Source organism: Mustela nigripes, chromosome 5 (assembly GCF_022355385.1).
Source record: "Mustela nigripes isolate SB6536 chromosome 5, MUSNIG.SB6536, whole genome shotgun sequence".
NCBI lineage: Eukaryota > Metazoa > Chordata > Mammalia > Carnivora > Mustelidae > Mustela > Mustela nigripes.
The window spans coordinates 42,659,000-42,686,913 of NC_081561.1; the positions used below are offsets into that span (position 1 = coordinate 42,659,000).

General features: G+C 33.5%; 1 protein-coding gene across 1 annotated transcript in view; it reads left to right on the forward strand.

Annotated features, from left to right (window-relative positions):
• EYS (eyes shut homolog) overlaps positions 1 to 27,914 on the forward strand; it is a 1,640,601-nt gene that overhangs the window by 111,108 nt on the left and 1,501,579 nt on the right. Inside the window, 2 exon segments of the mRNA XM_059401541.1 lie at positions 10,995 to 11,160; positions 21,846 to 21,985. Coding sequence (XP_059257524.1) covers positions 10,995 to 11,160; positions 21,846 to 21,985 — 306 coding nt within the window.

Consider the following 27,914-nt stretch of genomic DNA (forward strand, 5'->3'; position numbering starts at 1 on the left):
GTTCATAGCAGCAATGGCCACAGTTACCAAACTGTGTGGAAAGAACCAAGATGCCCTTCAACAGATGAATGGATAAAGAAGATGTGGAGTATTATGCCTCCATCAGAAGATGAATATCCAACTTTTGTATCAACGTGCATGGGACTGGAAGAGTTAATGTTGATTGAAATAAGCCAAGCAGAGAGAGTCATTATCATATGGTTTCACTTATTTGTGGATCATAAAGAATAATACGGAGGACATGGAGAAGAGAAGTGAGTTGGGGGAAATTGGATAGGGGGACAAACCATAAGAGACTGTGGACTTCGAGAGAGAAACTGAGGGTTTTGGGGAGGTGGCTGTGGGAGGTTGGGTGACCCTGGTGGTGGGTATTATGGAGGGCAAGTATTGCATTGAACACTGGGTGTGTGCATAAACAATGAACTCTGGAACACTGAAAAGAAATATTAAAAAAATTAAAAAAAATTTTTTTAAAGATTTTATTCATTTACTTGACAGAAAGAGAGAGAGAGATCACAAGTAGGCAGAGAGGCAGGCAGAGAGAGGGGGAAGCAGGCTCACTGCTGAGCAGAGAGCCAGATGTGGAGCTCAATCCCAGGACCCTGAGACCATGACCAGAGCCGAAGGCAGAGGCTTAACCCACTGAGCCACCCAGGTGCCCCCCAAATTAAAAAATTTTAAAAAAAGATATGATCCATACATACAATGTGGTATTATGCCTCCATCAGAAAGGATGAATACCCAACTTTTATATTAACATGGTTGGGACTGGAAGAGATTATTCTGAGTGAAATAAGTCAAGCAGAGAGAGTCAATTATCACATGATTTCACTTACTTGTGGGGCATAAAGAATAACACAGAATACACCGGGAGATGGAGAGGAGAAGTGAGTGGGGGGAAATCGGAGGGGGAGATGAACCATGAGAGACTGTGGACTCTGAGAAACAAACTGAGGGTTTTGGAGGGGCGGTGGGTTGGGGGGTTGGGTAAGCATGGTGGTGGGTATTAAGGAGGGCACATATTGCATGGAGCACTGGGTGTGGTGCAAAAACAACGAATTTTGGAACACTGAAAAAAAATAAAATTAAATTAAAAAAATAATACAGGAAAAACTAAGATACACACACACATATTTACAGATGGAGAAGATATTTACACAGATATTTAGTTAAATAGCAAAATGTTAACTACAATTGAGTTCAAGTAATGTAACAAAATGTTATAAAACTTGACTTGTATTAAAAAAAAAACTTGACTTGTATTAAAACAAATAAATGAGTACATATTAAATTATTTTTTCCATTACTTATGCAAGTTAAAAAAAAAAATTTAGCCATTCAGTCTGTTAAGAATGTATTCTTCCTGGTATGGCAACCTTATCAAATATGTCTGATTACACCCCAAAAAACAGCATCAGCTGGAAAATTAAAAATCTGTGGAAACAAAATTTATACATTTTTAAAGGAGTTGAGAGTTTTTTCTTTCTTCAGAAAAGGTGAAATTTAACTATAGCCAAAAAACTCTAGAATGAATATGTTAATTGAAAAATAAAACTGAAGCTGTTTAATTAATTAAACAATTGTTTTATTTAATGATATACTGCTATTATAAGAAATTTCACTGGGATTTAGCTGGGATGAAAATTTTAATAGGGAGTTTGATTTTCCAGTCATTTGTTTGATAACAGGCTAAGACAAATGAATGTTACCTAGTCTGTGAAAGAAAGTTGAAGATAACAAATTTAAAAAAAAGAATTTTAACATTACTGTAAATGATAAAGATAACCATTTCTTCTCTCTCTCTCAGACTGTCAAATACATTCCTGAAATTGCATATAATTTGGTGTTCAAGGCCAAAAAAATGTGCAAGAGACTATCACTATGGTTTAGTGTCTTAGTTAAATTCTTTTTAGCCCAATAGCCAGAAGTTGATTTAGGAGCAAAGATAATCAGATTATTTTCATAGTTCTTTGGAACTGATTGAACATAAAAGAATCACTTCACTCTTTGAAGATTTTCCATGCACTTTCTAATTTTCTTCACTTAGTTTAAAGCAATGATAGGAGTTTAATAATAGACAGTGTATTTGAGAGATCTAAAAACGAAAGTCCTTCAGAGGGAATAAATATGTTAGGAAACAGGATAGCCTTGGAGAATATTACAGTTTATCCATACTGACATAGAAGACTGATGTAAAATGATTTTACAAAATCTATATGTTTAAGAATGGGAAGAGAGGGAGAAGTTGGAAGATAGTGGAGTAAAAGAACCCCAGGCTCACCCCATCCCATGAATGCAACTCAGTAACTATCAAACCATCCTGAATACCTCAGGAATTGCCCTGAAACCTGACAGAGCAAACTCCCCAAATAAGTTAGAAAAGAGTTTACATCAATGAGGGCTGCAAGTCCGGAGACAGGTTTAGGGAGAAAAACTAATCTTGATCCTTTCAGTGGGAAGGGAGCCAGGGTCATGGAGAAGGGCAAGAGACAGACTAATTCACATGGGAGCTCATGAGAAAAAGGAATCCTCATAGCAGTTGGCTTTGAAATCAAAAGCGGCCAAATTTTGTGACTTCTGGCGATCAGCAGGACTTAAAGCCTAGAGTTGTAAAGGTCAGGGGCTTAACTGGGATAGATCCTGAAAGGCATTGTGCTGCACTTGAAGAAAAGATAGGGAAAACAGTAGGAACATACCGTGTGGAAATAGTGATGTGAAGAGTGCCCCTAGGCATGCCTCACACCATGGGGAGGTTATTTGCTCACCCTCAAGCACATGCCAGAGAGTCATAGTTCACAAAGAGATCTCTCTAGGAAAGGAACTGGCCTATAACATTTCATTCCCCTGCCCCTCAGCATAAGCACAGGGTCAGATGTTTGAACAGCACCGTGCCTACACTCTACCTTACTTGGTTACACCCAACCCTCCCCACTCCTACTCCCCATGTGCTCCCACCGCCACCCCCATCCAGTGATCTGGTGGACTGTCCTTCCCAGTCTTGCTTTACTTGGTCCCAGCACCACAGTACTCCTCTCCCAGAAGACTGATCCAAATCCTTACTCACATCATGAGTGTCTCTTGACATGGAAGTTGTGTGTAGCTGTGGTTCCAGCTGCAATGGTGACTGGTCTCATTTCACAGACCAGAGCACACCTAGGTAAAATGCACCACATTCAGGTCAGGGACTAAATGCTTCCCACAACAGACAAAAAGAGAGCTCTCCAGATGACTGGTCTGAAGGATAAAGTGGCCAAGAACAACAACAAAGCACATGCAGCACACATTGGAGACACTCCCAGAAGCACTAGGCTCTCTGAAATGGGGGACATTACACAGCATGCTGCTACAGGACCTCTTCTTCCTAAGGCCATCACTCTCAAGAACAGGCAATGTACTGACTTTTCTAACACAACAAAAGAGGTATAGAGACTTAGAAAAAAATGATAGGACAGAGAAATTTATCATAAAGGAAAAAGCAAAACAAGGCCAGGGTCAGAGATATAAGTGAAACAGATATAAATAACATACCTGATAGAAAATTTAAACTAATGATTACAAAGATGCTCACTGGGGGCACTTGGGTGGCTCAGTTGGTTGGACATCTGACTCTTAATTTCTGCTCAGGTCATGATCTCAGGGTTGTGAGTTTGAGCTCCAAATCAGGCTCCATGTTCAACAGGAAGTCTGCTTGAGATTCTCTTTCTCTCCTTCTGCCCCTCCTCCTCTCTCTCTCTCTCTCTCTCTCCCTCTCCCTCTCTCTCTCTCTTTCTTTCTCACAAGATAAATAAATTAATCTTTTAAAAATATGAAGATACTCATTGGAATTGAGAGAAGATTGGAGGACATCAGTGAGACCCTTGACACAGATAAAAAATGATAGCAGAGACAAAGGGCTCAAAACTGAAATCAGAAACACACTTCATGGAATGAATGGAAGTCTGGAAGAAGCAAGCATAGGAATTAAATGATGACCTAGAAGACAGAGTAATAGAAAGTAATCAAGCTGAACAAAAGAGAGAAAAAATTATGCAAAAAAATAAAATTAAGGAACTCAGCAATTCCATCAAACATAGTAATATACATATATACATATATATAAAATATCTTTCCACTTATTGTGTCGTCTTCAATTTCTTTCATCTATGTCATAGTTTTTAGCATACAGATCTTTCATCTTCTTGGTTAAATTTATTACTGAGTATCTTACTTCTTTTGGCACTATTGTAAATGCTTTATTTCTTAAGATAATTCCTTTTTAGTGTATAGAAACAGAACTGATTTTCATATGTTGATTTTGTATCCTACAACTTTAATTCATTTGATTATTATTCCTAAGTTTTTAGAATTTTTTAATACATATAAGATCATGTCATCTGTGAACAGACATATAAATTTCCTTTTTTTTCCAATTTCAATGCTTCTTAATTCTTTTTATTATCTAAATGCTCTAGCTAAGACTTCTAGTGATTTCTTAAATGAGAATGGTGAGGATAGGCAACCTTGTCTTTTTCCTGATCTTAGCAGAAGAGCTTTCAAACTTTTACCATGGAATATGACATTAGCTATGTGCTTCTCATGTATGGTTTTTACTATGTTGAGATACATTTCTTCTATATCCACTTTGTTTAGAGTTTTTAACATAAATAGATGTTGAATTTTATTAAATACCTCCCATGCATCTATTGTGATCACTGTATGATTTTTATCATGCATTTTATTCATATTGTATATAACATTTATTGATTTGCATATATTGAACCATCCTTGTACCCCCAACATGAATTCTACCTGATCAGTGGTGTATTATTTTCTAAAGTGCTGTTGAACTTGCTAATACTGTGTTTAGATATTTTGTATCAATACTCATTAAGATCTTGGCCTGTAGTTTTCTTTAAATATAGTGTCTTAGTCTGGTTTTGGTATGAGAGGATAATGCTGGCCTCATAAAATGAATTTGAGAGTGTTTCCTTCTCTTTTATTTTTTGGAAGACATTTGGAAGAATTGGTATTAATTCTTTAGAAGTTTTTTAAAAATTCATGATTGATTCCATCTGGTACTGGTAAATTCTTTTTTGGGAGGTTTTTGATTACTGACTCAATCTCCTTTCTCTCTCTCTGTTCAAATTTTTAGTTTCTTTATGATTCAGTCTTGGTCAGTTATATGTTTCTAGGAATTTATCCATTTATTTTACATTTTTCAATTTTTCATATAATTATTCTAGTAGTCTATTATGATATTTCTATTTGTATGGTGTAAGTTGTAATATCTCCTCATTCATAATTTAATATATTTGGGCTTCTTCCCCACCTCCACTTATTTCGTCTAGCTAAACATTTATTAATTTTAGTTATTTTTTCATGGAATCAAATCTTAGTTTTTTTTAAATCTTTTTATCGTTTTTCTATTTCATCTATTACTGCTATAATCTGTTATTTCTTTCCTTCTGCTAACTTTTGTCTTAGTTCATTCTTCATTTTCTAGTCCTTGATATATAAAGTTAGGTTATTTATTTGAGATTTTTTTTTCTTGACCTGTGTGTTTATCACTATACACTTACCCTTTAGAACTGATTTTGTTGCATCTATATTTTAGCATTTTTTCCATTTTCATTTATCTTAAGTTTTTTTTTTTTTTTTTAATTTCCCTTTGATATGTTTTTGGATCTATTGTTGTGTTGTTTTACTTCCATATAATTCTAGCTTTTCTCCTATTACAGATATAGCTTCACTCTATTGTGGTCAGTAAAGACACTTGATATAACTTATTCTTCTCTTCTTTGACTTGTTTTGTGTCCTAACATATGATTGATGCCTATTCTGCTGCTGTTGAGTGGAATATTCTGCTGGATCCATTTGGTCTATAGTTTGGTTCAAATTCTGCTCTTTTTTATAGATTCTCTGAAAGGATCTATTGCTTATAATGGGGTATTAATGTCCCTAAGTATTATTGTATTGCTATTTATTTCTCCCTTTAGCTCTTCTAGCATTTGCTTTATATATTTGGGTGCTATAATATTAGGTGCATAAATATTTACAACTGCTATATCTTCTTGATGGGTTGACCCATTTATCATTAAATAACCATCTTTGGCTCTTTTGACCATTTCTTGGTTAAAGTCAATTTTGTCTGCTGTAACTGTCCCCACTATACTTTGGTTACCAATTGATTGAAATATATTTTTCCATCCCTTCACTCTGTCTATATGTGTTCTTTTTTTTTTTTTTTTAAGATTTTATTTATTTATTTGACAGACAGAGATTACAAGTAGTCAGAGAGGCAGGCAGAGAGAGAGAGAAGGGAAGCAGGCTCCCCGCTGAGCAGGGAGCCTGATGCGGGGCTCAATCCCAGCACCCTGAGATCATGATCTAAGCCAAAGGTAGAGGCTTAACCCACTGAGCCACCCAGGCACCCCTGTCTACATGTGTTCTTAAAGCTATGTTAAGTCTCTTGTAGGAAGTATTTCATTAGATATTTTCTAATTTTTTTCCTTGTGAATTCATCACTGCTCTTTCAAAAGTCATTAAATTTCTTTAAACCAGGTAGAGTAAGATTTAATATAAATAAATAAAATGCTAATGATTTATTAGTGGTAGCTAAAGAAGGATGAGTGAAAAAGGAATAGCAATGGAAGGTGAAGGTCACAAAAATAAGAAAACTTCAGATTTATAAGATCCTGTACCTCAAAATTTTGTGGTAACATTTCTGTTGTGTCAGTCAGTTAACAATTGTACCAATTGTTCTGTTAATGTGTAAATTAAAGAACAAAAATAAAGTAGAAGATAATGGGGTTGGAAACCCTACCATGTAGGTTTATGTCCTAGTCTTATGAAAATTGAGGTGCATAAACTTAAAATAAAAAGACAAAACCTCTTAGTTGTTGTCTTTTTATCTTAAGTATAAAAAAAAAAAACAGAATATAAGACTTACTTTCAAGACTGTTGAGTATTCAAACGAAATGAATTAAATAAGATAATGTTTTTGAACACATTTGAAGAATGGTAAAGGTTATATGTATGGTAAAATTATATCTCTCATACAGCACAGAGAGAGAGAGAGAGAGATGGAGTACCCTTTATCCTTTTTATTAATATCTTTATTATATAAAAGGAAAAACATGTCTATGTTTTCTTACACAGTTTATAAAAACTGATAAGCGCTTAAAATAAATATAAATAGAATCACCAAGGAACATAGTGCAGTTGTAGGTATAAGGCATGATTTAGGGATATAGTTTCTTTGAAAGAGACAAGTTTAAGATACTTAATATAGCAAGAGAAGCAGGATATCTAAAAGAAATCATTATCTAGCCTAAGAAATGTGGCTGCTAAAATAATAAATCAACATACAGAGTTGTTTTTAAAGCTTCTTCATACTATCAATCAAGATCAGTCTCCCTTTATAAAAAAAGGAAAAGCCTTAAGGAAAGCATCTTCAAATACATTTGGCATAACTATGTTAAATCAGTTGGTTAGGATTACAAAAATTTTATGAATATGTATTTTGTGTCAATCAAATAAAAGTCACAAAACTTTGGTACTGCAGAATTTGCTTCTTTCTGATGTAACATATACTGACATGCGATGCAAAAAAAGAAAAATGATTGCTTTCTTTTTTATGGACCATTCTCTTGATTTTCTTCTTTCTTTTTACTGCCATTGTGAAACTACTTGTCTTAATTTCACTCTTTGCTTACCAAAATTATGCTCTCACAAGCTTATTGAAGTTCAAAGTCAGTTCAAGTTTAGGTTTCTAATATGTGCCAGTTAATTAGTTCACTGTCAACAACAAGATAAATGTTCACTTCCAAATGCATGTTTGTATATCCCCACCCCCTGGCACCCCACTCACTTTCAAAAGAAGTAGTATAAACACTGGATCACTTGCCATTTTCAATTTTTATATATAAACTTGGCAGTCAAGTTCAGGATAAATTGACACTACTATTTTCTGTGTATATTTTATTAGCAATTTATAAACACCTACTGTTTACCACAATAAATGTAATATTAATTAAACAATGAATCAGAGAACATTGCATCAAAAACTAATGATGTACTTTATGCGGACTATAGCATAACAATAAAAAAAGAAAAAATTTTCTTACAGAAATATGAGCTATATATTTTGTAAGATAAGGACAAATTTAATACAATTGATAGATATTTCAAATTTGAAACAATCCTCAAAAATTGAGTTTAGTCTGACCTCTAGATGGAAGAAACTTTTGAAAAGAGTGTTAGGTAAGCTATGCTATGGTGGTTAACCCCCTACAAACACACAGGTGCAGGCACACATATTTCAGAAGCCTAAAACAGAAGGTAATTTCTGTCATCACGTGCAATCTGCAGCTCTATTCCTCAATCTCATTCAACTCAGGAATAATACTTTGAATATATGATCTATTAGGGGCAACTATCCATCACAGTTTGCAGAGTACTTAGTATCTTCACTGGACACAGGAATTTCAATACTAACAAAGTCAGGTCCCAGGCAAATAGTTGAGTTGGTCACCCTAAATGTACTCCATCACAACATTTTATATACAAAGAGTAATATTTCTATTTATAGACAAAGGTTGAAACTTATGATCATTGAAATGTATTTCCAGATTTCCACAGATTTTCTAACAAACATTTGTTACCTAATACATGAATTCTATGAAGAGTATTAAAACTAAGGATTATTTTTAAAGCATTTAGCCCAAGTGTTAATTTGGTGAGATTAAAAAATAAAATAGATCAATAAGCATTTCTATGTGAATGTTTTAAATCCTCATGAGAATAAACAAAATTGATGGAGAAAAATTAATATTAACATGTTATCTAAGGTCACTGTAGAAATTTCGATAACAGGAGAGAGGACTATTCATCCTACTGAAAATAAATTAACTTCAATGTAAAAAAGAGGCGACTTTAACTGAATTTTGCAAAGACATCGATTTGGTCAGACAAATTATGCTGAGTCATCAAGTCTTTCTATTTAAGTTTGTGAGAATTAAGAAAATAGTGTTTTAATAGGCAGTGAGTATTATATTAGTCACCATGTCCACATGAATTCAGAATGACTATTTTTCCTTAATTAATTAATTAATCTTTCAGATTATCTCTCATCTTTAGTGTTGATTCCTGTTATATTGCCATTTATTAATTAATATAGAGACTTCTACTTCAAGATTCATATTTTGTCTAGCTACTAGGAAATTGTGTTGTGAATCCAGGTAAAATGTAATTATGATTTGAAACAACGAGTACAAAGATCACTTATTGTAGTAATTGCAATAAAGGAAATTTCAGATGTTTGTGATTCTTTGTGTCCCATGACTCAGCTCTTCTAAGATTAGCTAACTTAGGGGAATTTTCTCACTGAAAGCTTGGAGAATCAGAAATAAATGTAGGGTATCCAAAAATAGAATATGTGATAGTAGTCTGTCCCCAGGGTTTAAACTTACCTTATTGGTTTATGTCATTCTAAAACTTCAGTAAAGTAGCATGTATTAAAACTTATTGATGGCTTGAGTGTGACTTGAAATTGTTTAAATTTTATTAATTCCATTGTGGATATAACCAGATATGAATTCTGTCTTTGAAGATACTAGGAATCACCATAGACAAATCATATTAGAAAATATGCCCTAATTATATTAAAACATTTTCAAATGATACACAAATTTTTAAAAACTAAACAACTTCTAAAAGTACCTTGGCATTTCATTGTTTTAATACTATTGGTTCACTTGTGCTTCAAATAATGTACCTCTTAATACTATAGTTATTTTTAATTTATAGTATACCTATACAGAAATTGTGACTTCTTTTTTTTTTTTTTTTAAAGGTTTTATTTATTTATTTGACAGAGAGAAATCAAAGTAGATGGAGAGGCAGGTAGAGAGAGAAGCAGGCTCCTTGCTGAGCAGAGAGCCCGATGCGGGACTCGATCCTAGGACCCTAAGATCATGACCTGAGCCGAAGGCAGCGGCTTAACCCACTGAGCCACCCAGGCGTCCTAGAAATTGTGACTTCTTAAGAGGGAAAGCCCAATTAACTTAGGTCTGGGTAGAAGTTGAACACATAGGTCTCAGAAATTGGATAATCATTATGCTATTTTTTAAAAAGATTTATTTATTTGTTTGACAGAGATCACAAGTAGGCAGAAAGGCAGGCAGAGAGAGAGAAGGAAGCAGGATCCCCACTGAGCAGAGAACCCGATGCGGGGCTTGATTCCAGGACCCTGGGATCATGACCTGAACCTAAAGCAGAGGCTTTAACCCACTGAGCCACCCAGGGACCCCTCATTATGCTATTTATGCTGATTATTTTTCTTCTAGAGAAGGTATAAATGCTAAGTGGGGCATCTCTTGGCACTGCAATGTGCCTTCAGTTAGGGGAGCAGCCCTGGGCTTCTCTGGAGGCACTGACTGGCCTGGTGCTCTGCGCCTCATGGCTCTGTCAGAACAGTTGTTGGAAGGGCAGCTCTGGGCTGGGGCCCATGCTGGGTCATGTATGAAACTCTGGTATCAGAACAGTTGGCAGAGTTGTTTTAAATCTGTCTGATCCCTGGCATTTGGTCAGAGTACCTCACGGTGCTCTACAAGTCATGGACTCCTTCTGGCTACAGTCATCCCTAGACGGTCATGGTGTCTGCCCCGCCCTCAGACCATGTGCTTAACAGGACAAAAACCCAGGCTAATACACACTCGGAAACATACCTTGTGATATATATCCCAGAAAACAGAGTGTAAGGGACTGTTGTGGATTGAGCAATGAGTCAATCTAGCCAAAAGAATATCACATAAGCATTTTGAACATGAACATGATGAAAGATGGTACAGAAAGAGAAGTGGAAAGAATGAAAGAAATAAGCAAAAGTTACATAAAAAGTATGTCTTATAAACTTTAATCGATACTTCTAGAAATCAACTGTATATTTATAAGCAAAATACTCATAAACATATTTTAATAAGATGCATATCATTTTGCATTGCTTCCTTTTCTAGTATGTAGGTACTTTAGAGTGCACAAGATACTCCTGTTGGTTTGTGAAGAATGTTTGCTTAATTCATCTGTACCTCTGCTACTCTGGAACCAAAAGCCATGACATTTGCCAAGCTAAAGTCCATCCTCCTCCTCAATTTAAATATTTGCAGCAACTGGTATTCAAAGGTAATCCAATCATTTTTTTTTTCTTTTTTGTATGTCTGAATCACTTCAAAATCTATTGGGTAGGTCTGTTTCCAATTACACAAAATATTTTATATCTCAAAACATGAAACAAAGTAAGAATGTATTTAATACTGTGTTCTCTGATTTGTTCCTTTAATAGACATACACTTAACACTCACTACATCCCAGGAATTCTGCTTGGTACAAGACATATAATAATGAAGAAAACTAGAGCTATTCCCTACTCTTGTAGATCTGTTTTTTGGAGAGGAATTATTGAGCACATACAGTATGATACAATATGAAATAAAATGTTCCTATAGAAAGAAATAGCCTCTCATGACATCTTATAACCAAAGAGGAAAAAAAGAAAAAAGAAAAAAAATTGGACAGTTGGAAGAGTAAATGGGGAGGTCAGATAAAGTTTCCATTATAAAATGACCCTTGAACAGAGATACAAAGAATAAAGCGAGGGTAGAGAATTTAGAGAAAAGTGCATTTTAGTTTGAAGGAGTTATATTTTTAAAAACACTGTGTTTCAAAGTATACAAAGTTTCAGTTATGCAAGATAAAGCAGTTTTGAAATCTACTGTACAACATAGGGCCTATGATTAATGGTAACATAGTGTATATTTAAAATTTTGCTAAGAAGGTAGATCTTATATTTGATGTTCTTATCATGGAAAAAAAACAAAATAAACAACAACAAAAAAAAACAAAGTGGGTGGGAAGAAAGTTTTACAGGTGATGGATAAATTTATGACATTGATTTTGATTATGGTTCACAGATGTATACATAACTCCAGACACATCAACTTGTATACATTAAATATCTACAACTTTTGTTTTTTAAAGACTTTATTTACTTATTTGAGAGAGAGAGACAGTGAGAGAGGGAACACAGCAGGGACAATGGGAGAGGGAGAAGCAGGCTCCCCGCTGAGCAGGGAGCCCTATGCGGGGCTCAATCTCAGGACCCTGGGATCATGACCTGAGCCAAAGGCAGGCACTTAACAACTGAGCCACCTAAGCATCCCAAATATCCACAACTTTTTATATGTCCATCATACAGCCAAAAAAATGGGTTTAAAAAAACCTCCACTAAATTAGAAGGGATGAATCCATTGAAGACCTGTTGCATCTCTGAGAACAAGAATAGAAATATGATTTGGGGAGAGGGCCATGCCAGTGCTAAAGTGCTGGGTTAAATATTTCTAATTTTTATTCTAAGAGGAATAGGAAATCACTATAGAGTTTGACACATTTAAAAAATAGCCACAAAAGAAAAATAGATTGGAGAATGGAAAATCAATAGTTGAATATTAGTCATCTTGTTGGGGGATAGAAGCTTGAAATACATGGAAGTTCTTATTTTGAAGTGAATACAGAGAGCAACTGACAGAGATGTCAATGGGAATCCTAGGTTTCTGGCTTTAACTCTTGAAAAAATTGTAACACATTTTTTAAAATATGTTTTTAATTGTTTTATACAATGGCAGTTCTTATTTCAAAATCTATTTTGATGAACATAATTTTCTGTTCTATGATTACACTTTGTATACTGGTTAACTTAGCTCATGCAAATTGGCACACATTCTTAAAACTGTATGGTACTTCAGTTAAATCTTTTAAGACTATTTCCTCTGTCAATGATATTTTGGCATTATGGTTTATCAACAATCAGCAAACGAGTAGGTCTGATATGTCTGTTCTCAACTAAGGGTTTATTTTATTCAACTGACAACAGCTGCACTTACAGCACTACTATTATATTAAAACAGTGTTGAAGTAAACTAACAATTAGCTTTTTAGACAGTAGACATGATAATTTATTTCATTATGCTCTAAAATGATATTCTGGAGAATTAACAACCCCTAATGACAGAAATAGTTACCAGTTCATTAAGCAAATCACACTCAACACCAAAAGTGATAGAAGAGAGCAATGACTTGTTGATTATTTTATGCTAGTGCTAAAAGGAATTTAGGAGATTGTATTATGAATATTTACTATTTTTTAAAAGATTTTATTTTATTTTTTAAGATTTTATTTATTTATTTGACAGAGAGAAATCACAAGTAGGCAGAGAGGCAGGCAGAGAGAGAGAGAGAGAGAGGGAAGCAGGCTCCCCGCCGAGCAGAGAGCCCGATGCGGGACTCGATCCCAGAACCCTGAGGTCATAACCTGAGCTGGAGGCAATGGCTTAACACACTGAGCTATCCAGGTGCCCCATGAATATTTACTATTTTAAGAATGACACAAAACAAGCAAACAAGAACAACTGAAGTTAGAGAAGTTACCTAATGTATTTGGTCTCAGGACTATTTAGGGATTGTGTTAGTTTAGTTGTTTCAAACCTTAGCCACATATTCTAATCACCTGAGGAACTTTTAAAACCTACTGCTTGACTCCCATTACAGAACAATCAAAGTGGAATCGTACTGAGGTGGACGTAGAGACCTTGAAAGGCTGCCCAAATTCTTTACATGTGCAATATGAGACATAATCTACTGTACCCAGCCAAATCAGTTCATGGACTTCAGGGCCTGCATCATTGTTATACTTGATTTTCCTTTGTCTCAAAGTAGAAATAATGCATGTATACATTCACTAAATTATAAACATTAAAATTCTCTGAGGGACGCCTGGGTGGCTCAGTTGGTTAAGCAGCTGCCTTCGGCTCAGGTCATGATCCCAGCATCCTGGGATCAAGTCCCACATCAGGCTCCTTGCTCCGCAGGGAGCCTGCTTCTCCCTCTGACTCTGCCTTCCACTCTCTCTGCCTGTGCTCGCTCTCGCTCGCTCTCTCTCTGACAAATAAATAAATAAAATCTTTAAAATAAAATAAAATAAAATAAAATAAAATAAAATTCTCTGAGAACTAAAAGTGCATTCAGGGAACATATTCACAAAAATAAAATAGCAAATATATTTTTTAGGAAAAATAGGAGGAGGAATAGGAAACCAATCAGCTTGTAGATCAATGGTCTCTGACTAAGCATAGTTTAATGAATGATAGAGTAAGCTTATTTTAAAGTAAAACAAATTCTTTAGGATATGGGGTAATATGAAGTCAAAATTGTTAATGCATAAATCATCTTTGAGCAGTCAGCATCAAAGTAATGTAAGTGTATTTAGTCATTATCCTTTCATGACACTCGTTCAAAACTTGATGAACATAAGCTAATGATTACAAAAATAAGAATCATGTGACCTCCACATCTGAGAATCTAAATGACTTGAGCCGTCCAAGCTAAAGGCGGCAGTGGGATGAAGCTTAATAGTCAGTAAATAGTTAGGGCGCCTGGGTGGCTCAGTGGGTTAAGCCACTGCCTTCGGCTCAGGTCATGATCTCAGGGTCCTGGGATCGAGTCCTGAATCGGGCTCTCTGCTCAGCAGGGAGCCTGCTTCCTCCTCCCTCTCTCTCTGCCTGCTTGTGATCTCTCTCTGTCAAATAAATAAATAAGTAAATCTTTAAAAAAAAAAAAAAAAAAAAAAAAAAAAAAAAAAATAGTCAGTAAATAGTTAAGTAGAGCTACCCAAATTCCTTTTTTTTTTTTTAGCATTATTTATTTATTTAGCATGATTTTAGCATTATTTGTTCACAGGCTGTTCTTTTTAATGAATTAGGTTTATACCTACTTTTTCTTTTTATGCTGTGATATTCATCTTTATTAAGTTATAAGGACTATTTAAATACGGGGGTAGTGATCCTTTGTTGCCGTGTGCAGTATTTTCTCTGAATCTGTTATTTCTCTGAATAGGCTTTTTGCTCCTGAGAGACTATGGGGATGAGTTACAGAGGGGTCCATGGTAGCAAGCCAAATTCCTTTTTAATGTCAGTATAAAGATTCAATAAAGCAATTCTCTCAGTAAAGTTTTCAAAACAAAAAAGAAGTTAGGATAAATTTTAAGTATGTAGATAGAATTACAGGTTTTAGGTAATCTTTATTTTTTTCTGGTTGATGCTGTTAAAATCTCATTTCCTTTCTTTCCTCATAAAATATAATTGAAGAGAAACATTAAAATCAAGCTGGCAAATTTGCATGGGTGCATTAATTTTACCAGTAGTAAAATTATTTTTAATTAAGATATTTTTCTACCAACTAAATGAAGTGTCTTACACGCCCAATCAATTCTTGCCAATATGATTGCTCTACAAAGAAGGGATGATAATTAATTAGAAGAAGACCCTTCAAGGACAATTGGTCTACAGTGCACAACTTGAGAAAGAGCTGACATGCACTGTTTCTTTTCAATGTCATCATCTATGTTCATTATATGTATTATTAGGTTTGAGAAAAGGAGATACTGACAGAGTGGATAATGAGTTGTGAAGTGAAATAAGATGATATGAATCATAGTTAAGAAAAGATGAAATCATAGCAAAAATAAAGAGATACGTTCTCTGAATACCTTTCTTTTTTAAAGCTTGTGATCATTACAACTTAGTTAACTGAATTTGAAGCACAAATTTATAACATTTAATATGTGATAGTGAAGTATTTTTTTTCTAAATGAATGAGTTCTGTGCTTCTGAATTGATATTGCAAACCAATATATATTTTAAATTCTCCTTTTTTCTTTATGAAGTAGAAGATCTTATTTGTGGTAGAAGATATTTTAAGATATTAATTATATTCTATTCAAAATGACTTTTGTAATTTTATGATGATTATTTGGAGATTGTATCTCCCAAGCAATCTTGATCAAGAGTACCTTTTCTTATTATACTGCTCCTCTTTCAAATCTTTTGTTAAATACCTGCTGTTATTTCTATATCCATTTAAGATTTTTAGGCCTTGGGGCACCTGGGTGCCTCAATAGATTAAGCATCTGCCTCTGGCTTAGGTCATGATCTTAGAGTCCTCTCTAAGAGAGGTTGTGCTCTCTGCTGGGCGGGGAGTCTGCTTCTCCCTCTTGCTCTCCCTCTGTTCTCTCTCTCTCTCTCTCTCAAATAAAGAAATAAAATCTTGGAAAAACAAAAAAAGATTTTCAGGCCTTACTTCAAGATTTAAAAAACAAATCAGATTTAAAAACCAAATATATTTTATTGCTTTTCATTTACATTACTTTTAAAAAATTTTTACAGTAACAAGATTATGTTAATTATTAAATAAAAAATAAGTGGCTTTCATATAGAGATAAGAGCCAATTAATTAATTTAATAAAAAAATAACTGAAAATTTTAAAATACCCAGGATTAAAATTAACAGTTACTTGGAGTTCTACATTGAGAAAATTTCAAATACTGCCACAGTATAGTTACAAACACACAAAATCTGGGGAAAAAAATTGTACAGATATACCATGCTATTGGCAAGGCAACCTAGTGTAGTAAAGATTTCATATCTCCATATTCTTTCACATACTTGTGAAGATTTCCATAAAACAATAACAAATTTTTATGTTTGTTTTATTTCTTAAAGTCCACCTGGAAATCTAACAAAATAAATAAAGCCAACTATACTCTGTAAAAGTGCATTATGTGAACCGTGGGGTAGAGATTTCGTCCTGTTAAATAATAAAGCGTACTGGGGCACCTGGCTGGCTCAGTGGGTTAAAGCCTCTGCCTTTGGCTGAGGTCATGATCTCGGGGTCCTGGGATTGAGTGCCGCATTGGGCTCTCTGCTTGGTGGGGAGCCTGCTTTCCCCCCACTCTCTCTGTCTGCCTCTCTGCCTACTTGTGATCTCTCTTTCTGTGTGTCAAATAAATAAATAAGTAAATAAAATCCTTAAGAAAAAAATAATAAAGTGTATTGTATAGCTTCAATAATGAAAAGCACGTTACTGCTATATTGACAGTCAAAACTGTGCAAAACAAAGCCAAAAATAAATTCAAGTCATACAGAATACTTAACATCTAATAGAATTTCCATTTCAGTCGTTAGGATAAATAAGAATTACTCAGTAATTGAGGTTGAACAACTGGATCATCATCTGGAAAAAAAAGTCTAATTTGTATCTTAACAGAATACTCTGAGTTAAATTCATATCAATAAGTTTTAAAAATAAAATTTTAAGTGATAAAAATATCAGGAAAATGATGGAGAATTACTTTATAAAATTTGGATGGGGAAGACCCTTTATAGCTATCAAAAATTTAGTTGCCAGAAAGAAAAGGCAAGTCTTTTGACTACATGACAAGAAAAAGTGTCTGTGAAAGACATCATCAAAGCAGACAAACAGCAAAACAAACAAAAACTGTTCAGAAGGCATAATAAGTATTCCTAAATATACAAGAAAGTGTCCAGCTTATAACTCTTAATGAGAGCAAAGCAAAATTTAAAAACATCATAAATACTTTTTCTCTCATAAATATGGCAAAAATCTGAGATATTTTATACATTGCTCGTGAAATGTAAAATCACCATAAAATCTAACAAACCCATTCACTATATCCATTAGATATATTATAAATGTGTATACTGTTTGACTTAGCTTTCCCATCACACATGCTTCCATCTACATGTTAAGTAATATTTATACAAGATTATAATTGGCTTCATTGTTTATTGGAGCAAAAGAATGAACACAAATGTAAAAATGATTATGCAATACTCCTTGTATTGATATGGCAATCCCTGAGATACAGGGAAAAGAAAGGAAAGCATGCTGTAATATGTAATTGTGTATAAAATAAGCCACTTTTTTATTTTTTATATTCAACTTGCGGTTATCTCCCTGGAAGACTTTTTCTATGTTCTTTGCTCCAGTGTCCTGAAATTCCACTATCTTGGGACTTATATTGCAGATTATAATTTTTTTAATTAAGATAATAATTGCCATATAACATTATATTAGTTTCAAATGTATAACATAAGGATTCTATATTCGTATGTATTGCAAAACAGTCACCATAATAAGTCTAGTTAATATCCATACTACACCATAATAAGTCTAGTTAATATCCATACCACAGGAGCACCTGGGTTTCTCAATGGGTTAAGCCTCTGCCGTTGGCTCAGGTCATGGTCTCAGGATCCTGGGATCGAACCCCACACGCTTCCCCCTATCTCTCTGCCTGCCTCTCTGCCTACTTGTGATCTCTTTGTCAATTAAAAAAATAAAATTTTATAAAAAATATCCATACCACACATAGTTACATTTCTTTTCTTGTGATAAGAACTTTTAAGACTTACTCACTCAGCAACTTTCAAATATATAATACAACATTCTTAAGTATAATCACAAGGCTGTACATCAACCCCATCCCCAGGACTTGTTTATTTTTTAACTGGAAGTTTGTACCTTTTGATCACCACCATGTGTTCTACCTATCCATCACTCCACTTCTGGCAACCACAAATCTGTTTTCTGTATCTATGAGTTTTTGTTTTTTTCTTCCCTTTTAGATTCTACATATAAGTAAAATTATACTGTATATATCTTTCTCTCTCTGACTTATTTCACTTAGCATAATGCCCTTAAGTCCCATCTATGTTGTTGCAAATGGCAAAATTTTCATCCTTTTTTAGGACCAAATAACGTGTGTGTGTGTGTGTGTGTGGTGTGCACATGTGTGCTATTCATACACTGATGGAAAATTAGATTGCTCATGACTTAGCTATTGTAAATAATTCCGCAGTGAACATGGGGATGCATATATCTCTTTAAATTTGTATTTTTGTTAATTTTAAATAAATACTCAGAAGTGGAGTTGTGGGACCATATGAGAGTTCTATTTTTAATTTTTTGAGGAACCTCCATACTGATTTTCGTAGTGGCTGCACGAATTTACTTTTTCATGATTTTTATTCTTGCTCATGTGTAAGCACTTGATAAACCCTTTTCTGTGGAAGCATGTGCCTTTCAATTTTGGGGTAGTCTCTATATTATTTCAACAATAATCTATCATTTCTGTTTCTTATTTCTATGCCTGTAAGTCCAAAAATTTGATATTGCATCTCCTAAATTGATCTCATTTTCTCAAAATTCTTATCTTTTCCACTTCTTTTTATTTTCTACTCTATTACTCCAATTAAAAATATGAAAACTAGTGTTGAATTTTTTATTATTTTTGTACTTTTCTAGACATTTTTACTCTTGTCTAAATTGCACATTTTTGTGACACTCTGTTCTTTTATATAGATAAAACAAATTTTCTTATAACTCTAAGAATATTATAGTTTTGATTTGTTTTAAATTTTTGTCTTCTATTCAGTGCCTCGGTTTCTGTAAATTTTTTAACTTATTTATTTGACATGGAGAGAGATCACAAGTAGGCTGAGTGGCAGGCAGGGAGAGATGGGGAAGCAGGCTCCCTACTGAGCAGAGAGCCCAATGTGGGGCTTGATCCCAGCACCCTGAAATCATGACCTGAACCGAAGGCTTAACCCACTGAGGCACCCAGGCGCCCCTCTGTAAATATTTTTAATGATGGTTTGTTCTTTCTTATTTGAAATCTTTCTGCCAAATGCTGGATAATCATATTTAATGGCGATGACCTAGCAGTACTTATTGGAAGCTTGCCATGTGAACATGGGTTTTGATAACTGCCAGCTCTATTGGAGGGTTCTACATTGACAGCTGACCATTCAATAGCAGAATCCCAATGAGCTTGGTATCCCTGAAGCAGGAGCCTCTAAGATCCTCTTTCTCATGAGAATAAATCTTGAAAATTATTTGTTTGTGGGCCAGCAGGGAGATGAGTGGTGGGTCAGAATAATTATCTGGATTTGTGAGTTGAGAGAAGAGCTATGTCAAGTATTCTCTCTGTTGCCAGAACCCAATATTACATTCTCAGGCATGTTTAAGTCTTGATAATCTTAAGATATCTGCTAAGCACATAATTTTTTTTTTAAATAAGTATGCCCTCTAATTATACTTTTGTCTTTTTGACTATTGCCATTCTGATAATTTTGTCATGTTTCCACCATCTTTTTAGCTTCTTGAAATATATTGAAAATATTTGCTCAAAAAATATGTGCTCACTGTTGTCTCATTCTCATTACCTTTGTGAATTAACATTTTGTTTCTTTATTACCTCCTTTTTGAGTATTTGGGAGGAAGAAGGAATGATAACTCAGGTACAAATATTTAATCACATACATCATTATAGAGAACTCTGTGCCTGTAAATTAGACAACTTAAATGAAATGGGTAAATTCACAGAAAAATACTAGTTGATGAACTGATTCAATAATATATATAAAATTAGAATAGTTCTATAAGCTCTAAAATAATTGAATAGCTTTAAAATATATTTCCACAAAGATAAAGATAATATATTGCCTTTATCAAAGTTCTCCCAAATATTCAATAAAAAGTTAAATCTAATACTATTTAAACTCCTTCACAAAACAGAAAGGAGCATTTATTGATTATATAGGCTAGGATAGCCATATTTGAGTTATTTTTATCTCAGCACACTGAAGATATGATTCTTACTGGCATCATTAAATTTACTGATATTTTCTTCTCTCATGGCTGATCTGCTGATAATCTCAGCCGCTGATTATTTTATTAGTAATCTAATAATAATTTTTATAATTTTAAAATTACTATCAGTTTAATTACACTTGTAATGTTGAAAGGTTTGGAACATTTTGCAAGGCTTCCTACCTTCTTTTCTTTTTTCCAGAATTACATATAAGATATCTAAATATGTTTGCACACAGCGGGGAGATTTCAGCTTGTGAATCATCTCTACTTCATAATTAAGTTGTGAATTGTATAGCTTACATAATATTTTCTGTGAAATCATGTCTCACAAACACTAGATTTTAGGTTTGTTAACCTAAAATTCTAAAACAGGACTATTTGCTAGGATTCTGTGGATAAATATTATCTACATAAAAAATTTTATTGGTCACTTTACCAGGAGGTTTTAGTATGTTTAAAAGAGACTGTATCCAGTCTTCTATTGTTGTTCCACTACCTGAGAATATTACATCATTAATAAAAAAAATCACAGGTTCTCAGTTCAGCATAATTAGTTCCTTTCCACAATTCTGGGATATCTTTGCTTGTTTGTTTGTTTACATTTCATCATTTCATTTCCAAAATTCTCATTTCCTACTTCCCTGTTTTCCAATTATATTAATTTCCTATAGATACTTCAACATATTTATTATAGGTATTTTACAGTCTATATAATTCTAAGTCATCTGTTTTTACTCTTTCCTCTTGAATAGAGGTCACATTCTTTTGCTTTCTTGCAACTTCATTTTTTATTGTATTACAGATATTATGTCTGAAAGAGTGCAAAATAGCTGAATTATATAGGTGTATGTATATGTATGCATATCTATATTTTACTGACACCCTCCCACCCCACATAAACACACTTCTTTTATCAGAGGACTAGGACAAGTTGTTAGTTGTTTGCCTATTATAAATGTTTTAAGGATATTTTCCAAATATCTTTTGAAACAATTACATATGCAGATATAGTATATAAAGAATAAAAATTCTTTTAATGCAAAATATATCTTCTCTATTAAATCATCTTTATAATCATTAATAAGAAATTTATTTGAAGTTTTGATGCTCTATTTCTCAGTTCATTTTCAAAATGAGAAGATTTAGCCTTATTCTAAATTTAGCATTCTATACATGTAGAAGCTTATTTTGTGGTAGACATTTTCAAATTGATCTTACCAAGTAATTTGATGACCGTCTTTAATAATTTATGTAAATTTAAGTTTGTGAAAGATTATTTAATTTTCCATCTCTTTGAAAGGATCTGAGGATGGAAATTGTGAAGTGTCCATTGATGCCTACTTTTTTCTCTCTGCAAACTATACTGAAGGAGCAGTCTATGTAAACCCATCTGAAGACCTTGATTATGTATGTTGGTTCCTATGTGAAGGAACGATAGAGGTAAGGTACATTTATGTAGTTGTTCCTGATTTGTCTCTTTTATTTTTTTTTAAAGATTTTATTTACTTAATTACGTGAGAGAGAGAGCCAAACAGGGGGAGTGGTAGGCAGAGAGAGAAGCAGGATCCCTGCCAAGTAAGGAGTCTGATGTGGAACTCAATTTTAAGATCCTGGGGTGATGATCTGAGCCAAAGGCAGACGCTTAACCAACTGAGCCACCCAGGTGTCCCCTGATTTGTCTCTTTAACTCATAATTTTATGGTTTAAAAAGAAAACTAAATTTGTTAAAGTTGTACATCCAGGTTCAAGATATGTATAGTTTAAATATAACCTCAGAAACAAATTCTCAACAATCTACTTGGAAATCTTTCATCTTTTACTTTTTGTATTTATAATATAGACAGTAATAAAAAGTTATTTCATTTTATCTCTAGTCTCTTTGTATTCTATTCATGTTACAATTTGCTTACCAATTAAAGCCTCTTGAACACAGATGTGATTATGTCACCCTTTTGTGTAAAGATCATAAAACATTTCCATTGCCTTTTAGAATATACATAAATTTCTAGGTGATATCTAATCTCTGGGCAGTTGTAGCACAATTACAATTACGGGGCCTACGGCAAGAAAACAAAGAACAGTTCTTATTTTCCCCATCTCACCTCCGTCTTATACAAATTAGGTAATATTATCAAACAAATAACAGTAAGAAAAAAAAATTTTAGAATCTTAATTTTAAATAAGTAAGGAACATTTTGTCCAAGAGATTGAGGAGTTTTCCAAAAAGTTAAGAGAATTAACAGAATATGTGTAACCTCTCTTATCTGGACACAACCTTAATTTGGTTATTTTATAGAAATAAAAACCACATTCTAACTTTGTTTGGTATATATTTCATATAAAATTTTCAGTAAAGCCTTTTTATTATGAATAAATCCAGTAGCACTGAGCTAACAATATAAAATATGAGTCACTGTTTACTTCAAAAAGTACCAGCTGGAGAGGCATTACAAATACAGGCAAATAGACTACAAAATTCTCAGAACTTTTATTTTCACTTACGCCCTCAACTATATACATATTTTTGAAATTTTTAAAATTTATTCATTTTTTAAAAATTCATTGGTATTAAGCTTAATATACTTTTACATGTATACACTTAGCCATTCATAGATACAGAACTATACACATAGATGACTAAAGTTTTCATCTTTAAGATATATTTAATTTTATCAGCCTATAAAAGAGCATTACATATTATATTAAATTTACTTATGAAGTAAATGAATACCTTCTTTTAGAAAAAAAAGGGGCAAATCATAATCATCTTGTATACATATTTCTCTGTATTCGTTTAAAATAATTACCAACTTTATTTTTTTAAAGATTTTATTTATTTGAGAGAGAGAAGGATTGAGTGGAGGAGGAGCAGAGGAAGAAGCAGACTCCCTGCCTAGCAGGGAGCCAAACACCCTAGATCCCAGGACCCCATGGGATCATGATCTGAGCCTAAGGCAGACAATAATCAACCGACACACCCAGGTACCCTTAATTACCAACTTTGATAAAATAACTAATATTTGCTTTTTTAGCCTCAAGAGAAAACACAAAGACAGCAATCCAATAACTGTTAGTTATTTTATCTTTTCATGATCACACATTTTATATCACTTTGACAACTTAAATGTTAGGCAAAATAAACATAAATATACACATATAAACATAAATTTACATCACTTAACATTTGCATGTCCTTGTTTTCATTCTGTAAGGAAAAAGGATAACTTTAAATTATATTTGTGCAGGTATCCAATATAATTTGTTAATTCAATTTCATGTCAGTGTAAGGTCTTGATGTTAACGAAAGATTTGGAAATTGCAATTTACACTATCATGTTAAGACCTTTTGATTTGTAGTATCATCAGTAAACATTCCAGTACATAAATGTAGTAGAATCAATAAGAATTGACAAGATTAAAACCTTCTTAAGTGATATCCATTATTAAAATTTCAATTATTTCTATTTGGTATTTTTGTAATAATAAACAATTTAAGGAAACAATGATAGAATAGTTCTTTAGAAGTTATATTAAATCATTCTAAATTTGTCTAAAGATTCATTTATTTTTTTTATAATTTTTTATTTTTTATAAACATATATTTTTATCACCAGGTTTACACACGTCACAGCACTCACCAAAGCACATACCCTCCCCAATGTCCATAATCCCACCCCCTTCTCCCAAACGCCCTCCCCCCAGCAACCCTCAGTTTGTTTTGTGAGATTAAGAGTCACTTATGGTTTGTCTCCCTCCCAATCGCATCTTGTTTCATTCATTTATTAATTAGGAAATTACATAACCTCTTTTTAATGTAAATAAATCTCAGCATTCATGTATTTTAAAAAGCAAGACTTTTGACTTTATGCCAGAATTCTAAGGGCATAATTTTCTTTTCATCTAAAAGACTAATTATATTACAAATACAGGTACATATTTTCTGATTTGTTAAATTTTTGGCAAAGGGAAAGTGTATAAATAAAGCACAGTTAGTCATTATCCTTTTCCTTTCATTTTTGACTGTTTATCTGAAAAATAGTCCTAAATGTACATATATTGATAGAAAATTTATTATGATAAATTAATTTTTTAAATTTCCCAACCAGAAAAGAAAGGAAGAAATAGCAAAAATGAAAAAAACAACAGGGACCTAGCTTCAGGCAAACACATGACTCTTAAAGGTTAATTATCTTCTATCTTCAAAGAGCAGGAGAGATTTAAATGCAGAAAAGTTCATTTTCACACACATTCACATACAGGTACACACCACTTATTATTACAGAGAGTTTAAACACTCTTGAAAGTGTACTATACTTACCTACTCAGTAAACTCTATCTTCTCTTTCTGGTCTCAGGTATCCAAGACTTTGGTGCATCTGGGACAATAACCTAGTGACCTGGTAACAGTTTAAACAATAGCTCACATCCTTGATAATTCCATAGAGCCATATAATTAAAAATCTAGTGCTATTAATCCCAGAAGCATGAAAATGATGAGGGATTCTTGTGCATTAAACAGAGTAATCTCTCTATTAGACACATGAGATGGAGAGTCTTCCATGAGAGTCTTTCTTTTTTTTGTTCTAATGTATCTGTCAAATGAACAATCTTGTTCATGTCAAAATTTCTCCAGAGTGGCCCCTGCAATTTCAGATTGTCCTTTGAGAAATTATAGCAATTAGAGAGATGTGTACCTAATTTAACAACATGAAGGGAGGAATGTGTGGTGCTGAAGCCTATGAGACTGAGGAGACCCCATGAAGACTTAGTAGGTGCCTGTGCAATGTCATGTCACCAAAACCTACCAAAGAGCAGTCAGTCCACACTGAGGGCTGGACAAAAGTGTTTACAGGATTTTGAAAAGGTGACACAAAGAAAATTCTATTCAAGGAATGTAGATTACTGGGACTTTCTCAATGCATTTTTTATTTAGGTCATCTGAATGATGAAATTGTGAAAGCTATGCTTTTCCTCTTCCAGTGGAATACTCTTTTAGACTCTTCAGAGTAGTGAGGAAATTTCTTTTTTCTTTGGATCAAATTGGATCACATAATCAAAGAATCCTAAAATATTTTCTTTTTCTTAAAAGAAGAAAAAAATATCATTTGGGAATTTGATGAAAATAAAATGGAGTTCAGATCTGATACGATACCTATGTCACTGTCACAGCTGGGGAGAGAAATGTCCCATGGTCCCAGAGTAAAGCAATGTTTGCTGTCTAGGGTCATGAACTTTCATAGTGAGGGATTTTTAATTGTATTTTGCAGAATCTTGTGTTTGTTCATGACTGATCCTCCCAAAACAATTCTGTTGATCACGAGAAACTAATTCTTTTAGGTTTACCACAATAATAGGAAGCAACACCTAATACAGTCAGTCTTACTAGTGTCTCAGAGGGAGAATTTATGGAAAGATAAATGCTTTAGAGCCTTAGTTGTAGTAGGTGGGTCCTTGTAAGGACTGCTTAGAGTTCATGAATAAAGCTTTGTGCTGGTGGACAGAATGTGATGAGAATCTTAAAGTGAAGTTTATGAACAAGCTGTTATGCTTGGTAAATAATTTATTTCAGTTGGTTCACAGTCTTACTTTCCAAGAAAAAGTATTTCATGGAGCAAAGAGTAAGTTATTTTTTATATATTTTTTTCAGTATTTTTAAATATAGGACAGGAAATTTGGTTCATTTCAGTTCTCATCATCAAAGACTAAAATTCCAAAAGTATTCTTTCCTTTCTTTGTTTAAAAAAGGCCCTCTCTTCAGGTCTTTTTAAATGCAAACACTTTTGGAAGGAAAGCACATAAATATAAGTGAGTTTATTTTTTTTTTTACATTCTTGCTACAAAAAAGCTATGAGATTATATATTATTATGAGTTATGAATTTATTATTTTTATTATATTATTATGAGTTACTGGGGACAGGGGATGCTTTTAAAACAACATAGAGGAGACAGTGGAACACTAAAAGTTGGAATAAGAAAGATCTTTAGCAAATTTAATTATTTCTGTATTTTTTACTAGGTCCAGGCCAGTTTAAATTTAGATTTTAATTCAACCAAATATATTTTTATTTAGCTAAAAATATGACCTAGGCATTTTTAATGTTCCCCTCACCTTAACTGAATTTTAGATAGGCTTCTTATTGACAAAAAAACCTGGCCTCCTTTTTTTAGAGCATTTACTTCAGAAAATTTGCAATTATAAATTCTTTTTCTATCTCTCTGAAATGTATGCAAATCTACTTTCTGTCTCTTGCCAGTTTTAGGACATAGGAACTGTCTTTCTCAAGGACCTGGGAACTATTTCTTTGAGATATAAACCTTGACAGAGAGATGTAAATGTAAACATCCTGTGAAAGAGTAGGAGCCTAACTTCAGTGGGCACCACTTAGCAAACACAGAAGGCCTATTAACAAAGCAAAACCTTTGCAAACTCAAGAATAACTCAATGTGCTTTACACATTTCATTGAAAAGTCTCTCACCTAATTTCATCTGGTATTTTTCCTCTAGCTAACACCAGCACTTAAAATTGCTCTTGTCTTGTTTCAGCAAAGTTGAGTTCCATTTCTCTCACCTACTGCAATGGTCTTAAATAGTCGTTCTTCCTTGTTGAATTTTGTCTAATGCATTTTTTAAAATTAATATATAATGTATTAATTTTTTCAGGGGTACAGGTCTGTCATTCTTCAGTCTTATACAATTCACAGCACTCACCATAACACATACCTTCCCCAGTGACCATCATCCAGCCACCCCATCCCTCCCAGCCTCCTCCCTTCCAGCAACCCTCAGTTTGTTTCCTAAGATTGAGTGAGTCTCTTATGGTTTGTCTCCCTATTTGATTTCATCTTTTCATTTTTCCTCCCTTCCGTATGATCTTCTGTCTTGTTTCTTAAATTCCTTATATCAGTAAGATCATATGATAATTGTCTTCCTCTGGCTGACTGACTTATTTCACTTAGCATAAATTCTGGTGCATTTTTTACTTTGATGAATACTTTTCTAAGAATCCAGGATTCTACATATTTTATAAAGAAGTCACTCACTCCTACTGGGTGAAATCTCTTTACAGATCTATTTAATTGACATGGGCCCTAAAATGGTAAGTATGTCATGTATTTATTAGGTCTTAAAGGTTCTCCCCTTTCCTATCTCTTTACTAAGTGATTTTACTAACATAATATCAAATGGCAAAGTAATTTATACAATATGATTTTCCTTGAAATTATGGCATTATTTAGTCATTTGCTTATATGTACAAAAGATTTTTCTAAAGTATGCTGTAGATATTCTTGTAGCTTAATTTCTATTCACCCAAAGTTATTTTTGTGTGTCGTATTATGTTACACACCTACATCAATAATAATGAATAA